The 11,726-nt window shown below is 43.4% G+C and overlaps 1 protein-coding gene across 7 annotated transcripts in view; it reads left to right on the top strand.

Moving 5' to 3' along the window:
* LOC6594632 (protein AF-10) overlaps positions 1-11,726 on the top strand; it is a 29,679-nt gene that overhangs the window by 11,432 nt on the left and 6,521 nt on the right. Inside the window, exon 1 of one of the 7 annotated variants that reach the window (XM_026994730.1) lies at positions 6,311-7,331. The exons of the other annotated variants lie outside the window; for them this stretch is intronic. Within the exon in view, the coding sequence (XP_026850531.1) occupies positions 6,759-7,331 (573 nt within the window). The 5' untranslated portion in view covers positions 6,311-6,758. Of the gene's footprint in view, positions 1-6,310; positions 7,332-11,726 lie in introns of those variants that run through there. 7 annotated transcript variants of the gene reach the window in all.

The raw sequence follows: 11,726 nt of genomic DNA, 5'->3' as shown, positions 1-11,726 counted from the left end.
ACTGTATGTTGAATGCCCCCATCTAGTGGATGGACGCATAGATGGATGGAATGGATGATGACCTGGTGCTATGGATGGTGGGTGGGTGGATTTCGGTTTTTTGAATTGAGCCACCTCATCGGATCTATATATAGATTCTCCTCGATTCGGTTCTCGACCGACTAAACATCATGAAAAATAATTTCTCAACCATACGCACGAGAAGAACAAGTTCTCTAAATATACATATGAATATACAGCAGATCTCTAGATCTTTGAGAGTAAAACACATTCGAAAATGTTCCATAATGATTTTCTAAATATAAATATGATGCTGATGCTCATATCCTCAAAAGCTTTTGCTTTTCCACTCAAGAGAAAGATTCAACTCTGAAGAGAGAAGAAAAACTCTTAAATCTTTGAGGAAAACCTCTTGAATCTCTAAAGAGTTTCTGAGTGAGAAAATATTTTCAGAATGTGTTTATAAGGAATACTTTTACCACGTGCCTGATTGATAATGGTTGTATAATAAGTGAATCACTCGAGAGAAACGATCCTTAAGTGAAATACCATTTAGAATAAAGTGCATTTTCGTGTGACGGAAGGTCGCAAATATTAGAATTAATGTTCTTGCACTTAAGAACGATACTATTCGTGTACACCCACCACCGAAACCGAAACAAACATTATTCACATTTCTATTAATTCTTTTTGGCATTCTATAGGGAGGGCGGCAGCTCTTCATGTGACGTTATGTTGCCATGGCTGGTTTGGGGGCCAAAAACTAAATCATTTATTTATTATTATTTATTTTATAAATATTAAAATAACTGGCAGTTGCGGGCCAGGTGTGTTTTTGTGTTAGTTGATGCGGATATTTATAGATTTTTGATTTTAGTCAGCGTCTATTTTCGATTAGAGGGATTCTGTTTTTGAAATTGTTTCGCATATGACACAGCACTTGAAATATTGATCAGAGATTGTTGTTGCTGCTTGTGGATGCTTGATGATCTCTAAATATACTACGATATATATTTAATTTTTTATATGGCTTTTCTACTGTTTAATTAAGGTTTTATTTGTGCCCCGTTCAATGGCGCGAATAGATTTATGGCTTGTTGAAATATGCAACTATTTGTATACTCGATTATGACTTTGGGATATAGAACATGTGCTTGTATTTGTGTGTTGTTGTTTTTTTGTTTTTGATTACGGAAGAGATTTTGCAAGGCTTTAAGCCGATTTGAGATGTTGCAGAAAAGGAGATGTGTTCTCCTGTTGTAATGATTAATTCAGGAAGTGGAAATGCGCTCCAAATATCTATCATATCTATTACATTTACGTGACTTACATGCATTTAATGGGGGGCCACAGCTTATTGATTTCCCATTACAAATTGTCGGAACAAATCGGTTGGGGGGTAGCGGAGGGTGCCCAACCGAGTGGAACGGAATGAACTGAAACTCTAGAACCCTTAGCCACAGAAACAGCTAACAGACTACTGCTGGGCTTCGCATTTCGGCTGACAAAATTATAAATTCTAAATTGCGATTGCTATTTTTCATGTTTATTCCTTATAGAAGACAACCCCTCGGTTGCAACCACATTTATTGGATCAGCGGGGGTACAGTCGAAAATCAAACTGAAGGAAAGGACCTCATGCTGCCTGTTTGCTGTTTTGCGGTAGTGTGTACACACTGTTTGTCGATAGTGGTGGAACGAAAAAGATTCGCGCAAACGGTAGCGTTTAGAGTTGGGGATGGGTAATAACTCATAATTTTGTTCCTCTCTTGACTGTTTCAATTATCAGCGGTAGTCCAGAAAAATCCAACGGGAAGGAGAGAGAAAACACCACGTGCTACCATGCACTACCATTCTAGGTACACATATATATCTATAATAAAAACATTTTTTTCTAAGTGTACTCAAGGCAGGGTTTTTATGGCATTGCCTCTGTAAGTCGCCTCTGATTTGGGTGCCCATCTGCAAAGCGGTTCCCTTTAAATGACCATAAAAATCATTTGGACAAATTCGTTTTTCCTAAAGAAATTAATTTATGAGTTCCTTTTATGATTGGTCGAGAGGTGAGGTCCACCATACAACACCTTGTTTGGGTGTTGGGCTTGGGGTGTGCTGTGGGTTCTCGGGTTCGGCTGGGTCGCGTGTTTCCTGAATTTGTCATATTCATGGGCCCGACACGTGGCCCGTTATTGCGTTTTATTGCCGTGACTCTTTGTCCCGAATAATGTCCCCACATTGATCTCAAGTACAGTTACCGTGGCTGTTAATGCTTTTGCTGTGTATATCAGAATGGTATTAATGTTTCCTTTTGCTAGATATAATCTAAGTGATTGTATGGTAGAGTTATAAAATGGGCGGAACTCTTAATTAATTTATAACTGCAATTTTAATGGGGAAAGCACTGAAAATCGTTTCGATGATACTTGATACCTACAGATTATTTCACCTTAACTTATCATAGATTACAAGTTTTTTTAGGTACTTTTAATGTACCCGTAATAAGTAATAGATTCAATAATTACTTAGACCTTAACAAGGAGCTGAAACAGCTGTTAAAATCAATTGCAACCCTGCCTCTGCCTCACCCTCTCTCACACGCACATCTCCCTGCATATTCTCCCACGATCTCGCAGCACTCCCACCCCAGCCATCACTTTCTTCGACCAACAGTCCTTACGAAATGGATTTGTTTAGTGGCGTGTGCAAAGTTAAAAATGTGCACGGTTGACGGTTGACGGCAGTTGCGCCTGTCCCAATATTTGCACATTTCATTTTATGCTTTATGCCGTGAGTGCTTGCCTCTGGGAAACCCTTTTTTCTGTAGACAGAGGGGGTTGAATGAACCCAAACGAAGTAGAAGAAGTCTTAAAAGCATCAGGCACCTGTCTGAGCCCTGGGATTGCCTTAATTAATGCATGTGGCTTAATATGCTTTATGTTCCAGGGTCTGTTAATTAGGCATGCCAAATTTTTGAAGGAGCTGTCGCGTCGCACAAAGTTATGTTTTTCTTTTTGCTCTAAAGAAGGTGTTGATACCCTAACAGATCTACAATTTCTATGGTGGCCACCTATGATATGATAGGGTTTGGGTGTGTAGTAATAAAGCTACAAAGGAATAGAAAGCCCTTTAAGGGCTACCCTTTCTGCATGGCTAACCTCTCATCTGTATCATAAATACCCTCTTCAAAAGGGTATAAACACAACGACGATGTTAACTGCATATTAAAATTAATTATCCCGTTGTCGGCGACAAAAGACGGCGCGCCATTGTTGCCACCTTTTCTTATGATTTGATTATGGAAACGAAACGGTCGGTCGGTCAGGTGATGTGTAAGGGGGATGGGGAGATGTGGCCACGGCAACATTAGTACCGTTCCTATGCAGCGGCGGCGCTGTCAATTTGTTTTGTTTGTTTTGTAAAACAGGCACGTTCACCCACCCAACCCCGCCACCCCCCCGTCCTGTTTGTGGTATCCACTGCCGTCGCCAGGTAAATGCCACTTAACGTTCCTCTTTTTTTGTGCTTTGTTTTATTTTCTGCACCATGATTTTTTGGGCTCTGGCTTTGGCCACATTCCCCATTTATTTGCATCGCAAATTATGCTCGCGATGTGGCTTCTTCTTCCCCTGCCTCTTCTGCTTCTACCAATTCCTCTGGCTACTCCTCTTCTTCTTTTCGTTCCAGCTGCAAACAATCTTCTTCGTCTGCTGGTGCTTCTTTTTTTATTTATTGCCAATTGCAAACGTCTGCGGCGGCGGTGGTTCCTCTGCTGCTGCTGCTGCCTGCTGCACCTCCAGTCTGTGTCTCTCTCTCTCTCTCTCTCTGTCTCTTTCCTCTCCTGTAAATATTGCCTTACAATTCAATTATTTTTCATTTTCCTGTTTTGTCTTCTTGAATCGCTGTCGCCGCTGTCTGGCAGCAGCAACAAAAACCACAAGGGAGTGAGAGAGAGAAGAATTAACCTGCATGCAGCGGCAATCGTCACCCGCACACCCCTGCCGACCGACCGCCCTCGTTGACAGAGCCATTGCATAAAGCACACACACACACACACTTGCATATATATATCTACATTAATGCTGAGAGCAGACCACCGCTACATTTGCTGTTGTTTTTATGTTGCAATGCTTTTTCGCTCTCACACTCTGATAATGCAATGCTCTCGCACCGCTCTCTCACTGCTACGTTACGTTCTCTGGCTCGCTTGCTCTCTCTCCCTCTCTCCCAGTCTGTTTGTCTAGCCAAAAAACTGTTCTCAGGCAAATGTTAGCCTGGGAACGGTGGTTCTACCACCAGAAGGATGATTTTAACGGATAAACCTCTTCAAACCCATTTTCGATAGGGCTCATAAAAAACAGATGTTGCAATGTGCTGGAAGGTACTTGAATTTAAAGTATCTTTTACGAGTATGTCTGCCTCCAGTTGATTCTGGACAGGTCTCGTATCTCTGGTCTAGGCTTGTTTCGTGCCCATTGATTCCGTTCCCTCTGCTGTAAGTCAGTGTCTCCCCATTCTCTCAAGTCTCCTTTCCTCTCCTTTTAGTCTCATTCTTTGTCACATTTTGTTTTGCTCAGCTTTTCCTGTCTCCTGTTCTCGTCATCGTCATCGCTCTTCCTGGTCTGCATTGATAACATTGTCGTTTTCGCTGTCTCTCTCTCTCTCTGTGTGTGTGCTTTTTTTTATTACATCAACAGCATTACGAAATGCACACTGCAGTCGTTGTCTTGCATTTGAACCTTTGTTTGTATTTGTATCTGCTTGCTCTTGTGTGTGTGTGTGCGCTTGTGAAAGATTCACTTTTATGTGTTCTGCTTTGTGACGGCGCGATGCACAGTAAACATTTTGGATGATGGTTAAATGTTGGGCTGGTTTGTTTTAACTGTAGTCACTGCACAGTCAACATTTTGTATGCAATAAAATAGGGAATCTCATATAATTTTACTGTCCTCCTAGTGTTAAGGCTCAGGTGGTTTGATGTGATGGTGTTGGAAATTATGCATTTTTTAGATGATGTTTCCACCTAGAGCTACTACGTCTTAAATAAGAGTGGCCCAACCGGGTTAATGCTCTTAGAAGATGCCTAGCCTTTAAGCCTTGCATTATTTGCAATCTCTTAAATGGTGCTAATTGCTCACTAAAACATTGTCTAGGACTTCCTCTCACTCTGTGTGCTCACTGGGTGACGTTTTTCCAGTTAACTTTTGTGCCTCCGTTTGTACACCTCACCTCCCTCACCCGCTGACTATAAGTATGTATGTAAGTATTTATTTTTATGCTGTCGCCGTGTGTTCTTATGCTCTTGGTGCTGTTGTTGTTGTTGTTGCTGCTGCTGTTTCTTTTTGTCTGCACACCGGTGGACATGTGTTTGTGTTGGTGCGTGTCTGGCCTACGTGCAGACATAGCACACACTTATATACTCTTGCACTCTCAAAAATGTATACATACGTACGTTTCAATAATCCCCAACTGAAAACCGGCTGCCACGACAGACGATGGACAATGGTATAACTGGAATACAAGGTTCGGTCATCCCTCGTTCTCTCGCTCTCTGTTGCGCTGCTATAACTGGGCTTTCTGAGTTTTCCCTTACCTTTTACGATTCTACCTTGCGACGGACTGCCAGCAACAACAGTGCACAGTGTGCCGTGCTCTTTCATCGCACTCTGAGAGCTGCGCTCTCTCTGGCTTACTCCCTGCAAAACGTTTTTGGTGCGTGCAACGCTTCTAAGCAAACGCTTCAAGGCAGCAGAGTTTAATGTTTAATACAAATTCAACTCCGAACGGCCGTGCAACAACGCTGCTGCAGCTTCCGTGCATGTGCAGCCAGCCCCTCGAGTGGCAATTGTTGTTTCCTCTTAGTGAAGTGAATTTTTTTGTGTCTATTTGTTGTTGTCAATTTAAAAAGCGCGCAAACCAATAATATGTGGCTTTTCCTGTCTGGGAAAATTAACTAATATTATAAATCATTCACGTTTTTCCTGAAACAAAAATTAAATCATTTACGTTTTTCCTGTATGAAAAACTAACAAAATTAAATCATTCACGTGGCCACACACACATGCTCCCAGAGCTGTCGAGAAAAGCCCACATAAAATATATAGTCGCAAGTTTCCATTTAAAAGAAATTAAATTTCTGTGAAAAAAAAACGAAAAAGTTTAAACGCTGCCCGAGAGCGAGCGCGAAACAGTGAAAGAGCCTAAAGAAGTGAGTGAGAGAGAGGGAGAGAGAGCGAACCAGCCCAGTCGCCGCCACGCAAGTTATTCACCCCAACAACAACAGAACAGCTACTCGCCAGCAAGAGAGTGGAGAGAGAGAGTGAGAGCGCATGAGATTGCGGAGAGAGGAGGTGGAGGCGGTTGGTTGTTCGGTTTTGGTTCTCACGTATGCGCGCTGTGATTTGTGATTGTGTGCGTGCGAGTGAATACAAAAGACAAGAAGCAAAAGCAGCATACAAAATAATAATATTGAAAGAGGAAGACAGAACGTATTTGTGAGAGACAGAGAGCCTAACAGACTGAAAAACTGAGATTGGAGTCCAACCTCTGGGGACGACTATGCTGCCGTCCAGTTAATTACAGACCACAAAACAAAATTGAAGCTAAAAGAGCGAGCACAGCGAGAGAGAGAGAGAGGAGAACGAAACCAAAACCTGGCTTACGGGCCACAGGGCCAATAACAACAACAACAGTAGCCCAAAACGGAATAAGAATAAAGAACAAAACGAAGAATACAGGGCCAAAAGCAAAGCAGCAACAAAATGATGATGATGGACACTATGGACACCACATCCCAATCACAGCCCATGGATGTGGCACCCGCCATGGCGGTAGCCGCCACTACCGTAGGCACTACCGTGGACTTTACCGCCACAATGGTCTCCATGGCCGCCACAGCGGAGAGCAACAACAATCACATCGATATGGCGGAGTACAAGGAACATCGCAAAAACAAAAAGAAGAAACGCGACAAGAGGGAGAAGGAGGGCAAGGAGCATCGCCATCATAAGCACAGGGATCGAGAGCATCGTGAGCATCGGGAACATCGCCGGCATCGCGATCGGGAGCAGCGGGAGCGGGAGCGAGAGGTGGTATCGTCGCATCATCTTCACAACAGCAGCCAGCACTCGACATCCGCCTCGTCCTCGCCTTCGTCCGCCTCCACCACACCCTCGGCGACCATCGAATATGTGGGTGGTTCGGCGTCTGCATCCCCCTCCTATTTGGGAGCTGCCACCGCAGGAGGAGTCAGCGGCGCCAGCGGAGGAGCCACCACAGCCACTGCCACCACCACATATCCGCACAATTTAAAAATACGCTTCCTGCTTTCCGGGGTAAGAAACGGCCGTAGATCTACTCTAGAGCGCCTGGCAGTCGCATCTGTCCATGCCAATCCCTCAAAATCTATTTCGAGAAAATCCCTGGAGGAAGCTGTCTGTCTGCCCTGCTGTCTTTTTGTGGCAGAAGAAGCGGATGGTGCTGTCTTCTTGTGGCAGATATAAATGTGGCGAGTGTTCTTTGCAAGAAAAAGATATTCCTGGATCCTTAAAGGGAGGCGTACTTCTGGAACGGTTTTCAAATCATTCAAAGCAAAGAGCTAGAAGATTCTTGAAGGGAAGGGAGTAGCAACTGGTGTGAAGTGCATGCAACATTCATTCCAGATTAAAGGGAATGATAGAAATGAGAGAGAACTCAGTGGAATATCCAACTATTTTTAGAGTACAAAATATCTCCAGGGTGCAGGGGAAGATGTCCCAAAAGAAGGCGTTCTTCTACCTTTACAAAGTTCACTTGAAACTCAGCTATATTGGCTGGAAGGCCAAGGATACAACATTCTACCCCTCCACCATTCCAGAACAAATCTTGGTGATTGATCTGTATTTTCCCCCAAATCCTGAAGATGTTTATCCTTCATTAGGATCGCGCATTCTTTAAAGGATATTCCTATCGGGTAATGGAAGCAACCCCCATATTGTGTTTCAAATTCGATTGGCCATGTCTTTGACACTCCATCAATTATTTAACCACATTGCTTATATGCCACTTGAGTGCGCTGTGCCACATGCACCTGCACCACCACCACTTTGGATGTCTTTGGAGGCGGTGAGAGCAAGCCACCTGCCACACGGACATAAAACAAAAGAAATGTTGTGAAGAGAGGGGGAAAGACACCTTCAATTATGCCCGGGGAATGCCCAAGCCCCGCCTCTGCCCGCATTCATATCCACACTGAATGCTCCAATTGTCGGGGAGTGCATACATTTATCGGAAAGGGAGTTTTTATTATTGATTAGTGTAAGTGCCTACCAAACGGGGGGAGACAGCTGTTGTGCCACGCATCACGTAGCCTCTTGTTCCTTGAAGGTAGTGCGAAAAAAAACATACATATTGCTCGTGAGCCGAGGGCCGGTTTGCACTCGCTATATCCTTGGATCGGATAGCCCTCTGTGTTGTTGGCACATTTGCGCCTAGTTTACGACAGCTGCCACAAGATGCTTCTTTATCTTGTGCCTCTCTTGCCTCATGGCTGCTCACTCTTTCCCTTCGCTCTGGAGCAGCAGCCTACCCTTAGTTTTTTGTACTTGCTGTTGCTTCCTGGGCGGCTGATTGATCCTTTCCTTCCATTCGATCTGGTTACAGCTGCTGTTTCACGTCCTACCTGAGGACAAGGTCTTGAACTCTGGCTGCCAGGACGACGAGTCGTGTCTTTCTCAACTCTTGCTCTATTTGTTATTTTAATTGGCATTCATTGTTTCATTTACCTTTCGTGTTTCCAAGGAGAGCTAAGGAGGATTAGAGCCAAAGAAGATATATCTGTATAAACTTTAGATGGCTTCCCTTCTCTGTTTGGGATTATACAAATTAAATAGGTTTTCTTAATGCTTTGTTGGTGGAAGACCTTGAAAAAAAACACTTGCCATAACAGATATATGGATTTCCCTGGCTTCTAGTATCGCAAAAATAATTTCAACAGGAAATCCTACATAAATCACTTCCCCTTGATGTTTGATGATTTGTCCAAAGATAATGGTATCTTTTACGAGTACTCCCAACCTTGTTAGGCATTTTTTTTTGTTAATTCCTTGGAATCTCTAGAATTTCTTTTGATATTTCGCGTTCCCCCCCACCAGTTGTCTGTCATTCGGGACAATGGTGCCCCCCAAAATGAATGAATTCTCAATTGAATTTGAATAATTCTATCGTTCTATCGTTCATTTGTTGTACGAATCGTCTCTCATGTTTTCTGTGCGAAATTCTTCTGTACCGCCAACAAAAAGGGGACAAGGACAACCCTTTTATGCGACCATTAACCCACAGCATTGTTGTGAAAGGGAAGTACCAGCTCTGAAGAGAGTGGATGGGGATGTTTGGATGGGGGAATGTCCCAGACACACGCTAATATAATATTTATAGTTGGTATTTTATTTCCGGCTACCGCTCGACAATTCTTCTTATTGAATTTTGTTGGAAATAAAGTTGAAATGTGTCGCGGAAGCAAATTCCCAACAAACCAACAAAACCAAAAAAAAAGGGGTTGATTGTGCATGGTATCGCGTTGCGCTCCTCGTCTGCGTCTGGGTCTGGATCTGGGGGTTGTGGGCCATTAGCTTCAGCAACAGGATAATCTAAGCGCGCGCCTGAAACCTCCGCTCCGCCATTGTTTGTCCGACAGCTGCCCCCGAAGGGAGAATGCCAGAGACTGGGATACGTGAGAGAGAACGATGCGGGAAACTGCGAAAATCTTGCAGGAACTTGGCCATGAAATGGTAGTAGTAGACGAAACTTTTTATCACACCCCGAACGGCAGTACCACCAGAGGGTATTATAATTCCCAACAGATGTTTGACCAGATGCAGAACAGGAGGGAAGCCCAAGCCCGCTGGGCGGACACTTCCATAGACTTTGATCATTTGTTGCTGATTAGCGTTGACCGTCTGTCTTCCAGTGGTCCACTTGTTAATCTCTTTTTAAATGCCATCTAGTTTCTCATATTTCAAGAGTAGAGAATGGCTTTTGCGTGTAGCAAACGGTAGAGCTCTGTTTTGGATTACTATTTCATACAAGAACAGATGAAAAATTGGTTTTATTTAAGCTTTATAGAAAAACATCTGGTAAAACTGATACAATTCATATCATATTACTATTGTATCCATCTTCTAGGGCATTTAGGGTCTCCATTTCTTTATAGGTACTCTCAAAAAGTAAGGACTTGACCACACACACCCATAAAAGCATGTAGCGTGTATTTCTTCCTTGTTGTTTTCCCCCTGTAGTATCTCTTGACCCAAATCTAATGAGCCATGAAGGTGTTTCTTTTGGTTGGAAATTTGACACTTTTTAAAATGTCATTCGTGTGCGACTCTCTCTCTCTCTGTCTCTCCAGCAACAGGCTCTTGGGCTAGGCGCTGCCAACTTGTTGGAAGCAAATGTGAATTCAATGGAACAATTCCTATTGGAACAAATGTCATCAGGTGGCAACGCCATTCATAGTTTTTGTTGGCCTACGTGACCGAAAACTACATTGTAAATGGGGGTACATACAACGTGCAACAACAGCAGCAGCAAAAACGATGGAGCGCTGGAAGCCCCATCCCTCCCCAAAATTGAAACAAACAACAAAATGAGAGGAACATTTCTCTCTCCCTCTATTTCCTAGACTGTTCCCATAGAGAGTGAGAAGCTGTTCACATAATGAGTGCGAGACTGTTTCGATATAGTGAGTAAGAGAGAGGTCACAGTGGGAGAGAGTTTGGGCTGTGGAGTGGAGAGCGGGTGGGTGTTGTTGTGCTCTCTCTCCCACTCTTTTGGTCTCTTGATTGTTTTGTGCATTCGATGCATGTAACATTTGTTACACCCATACATGCACACAAACACACACACACACGCGATACATATATAGAGACAGAGAGAGAGCGCTGCAGCGGTGCAGCATATGCCAACCACAGAAAAAAAAAAAATAAAGAAAACTCGCCTTGGCCCAACATTTGTTGCTGTTGTTTGCTGTTACTGCAGCTGCATGCAGCGCTGCTGCTGCCTGTTATTGCCTTGCATTCTTTTTGACTCTTCTGTGACTCATGTTGCATGTCGTTGAATGTTTTTTATTGTATTCAACAGCAACAGCAGGCAACATCAGCGATAAGAGCTTTTTGAGTTGCATTAATGTGTCCGTCCCTTTGGCAGCTTTTAATCTATTTGGAACACATGCGGCGCCGTTGAATCCCGCTACTCCTACCCCTCTCCCTCCATCACAGTCCCTTCCGCTTTGCCTTGCTCTCTTTTGTTCACCCTACATCTGTTCCTACTCCTCTTTACAGGGCTGTTATTCTTTCTTCCACTGCTGTTAATCCTACTGTTAATCTAGATGCTCTCTTCTAGGGTATCAAAAATCTACTCTCTAACATTTAACAGCTCTTCTGTTGGAAGGAGGCCTCTGTTAATGGTGCTGGTCTCCCCCTTGTCCGCTGCTTTGTACTTTTGTGTTGTATTTGCTTATTCTTTTGGTTGTAAACATGTGTTTACACGTCTCACCATCAAAAAACATCAACCATTTACCAGAAATCCAGCAACACACAGCCACCGGATGTTGCTAATGACCGCAAAGCCAAAAGGCAAATCTGAAAGAGAATCGTTTGGCATTGGATTCACACCGAAACGATGAATACACTTTAAAAGAGAATAAGCTATATTTTTGGGAGGGAAAAGCCTTAGTTTCAATAAGTTTGAAAGGC

This window comes from Drosophila persimilis, unplaced genomic scaffold (assembly GCF_003286085.1).
Source record: "Drosophila persimilis strain 14011-0111.01,24,50 unplaced genomic scaffold, DperRS2 tig00000000-arrow-pilon, whole genome shotgun sequence".
Lineage (NCBI taxonomy): Eukaryota > Metazoa > Arthropoda > Insecta > Diptera > Drosophilidae > Drosophila > Drosophila persimilis.
This window is presented reverse-complemented; position numbering and strand designations above follow the sequence as displayed.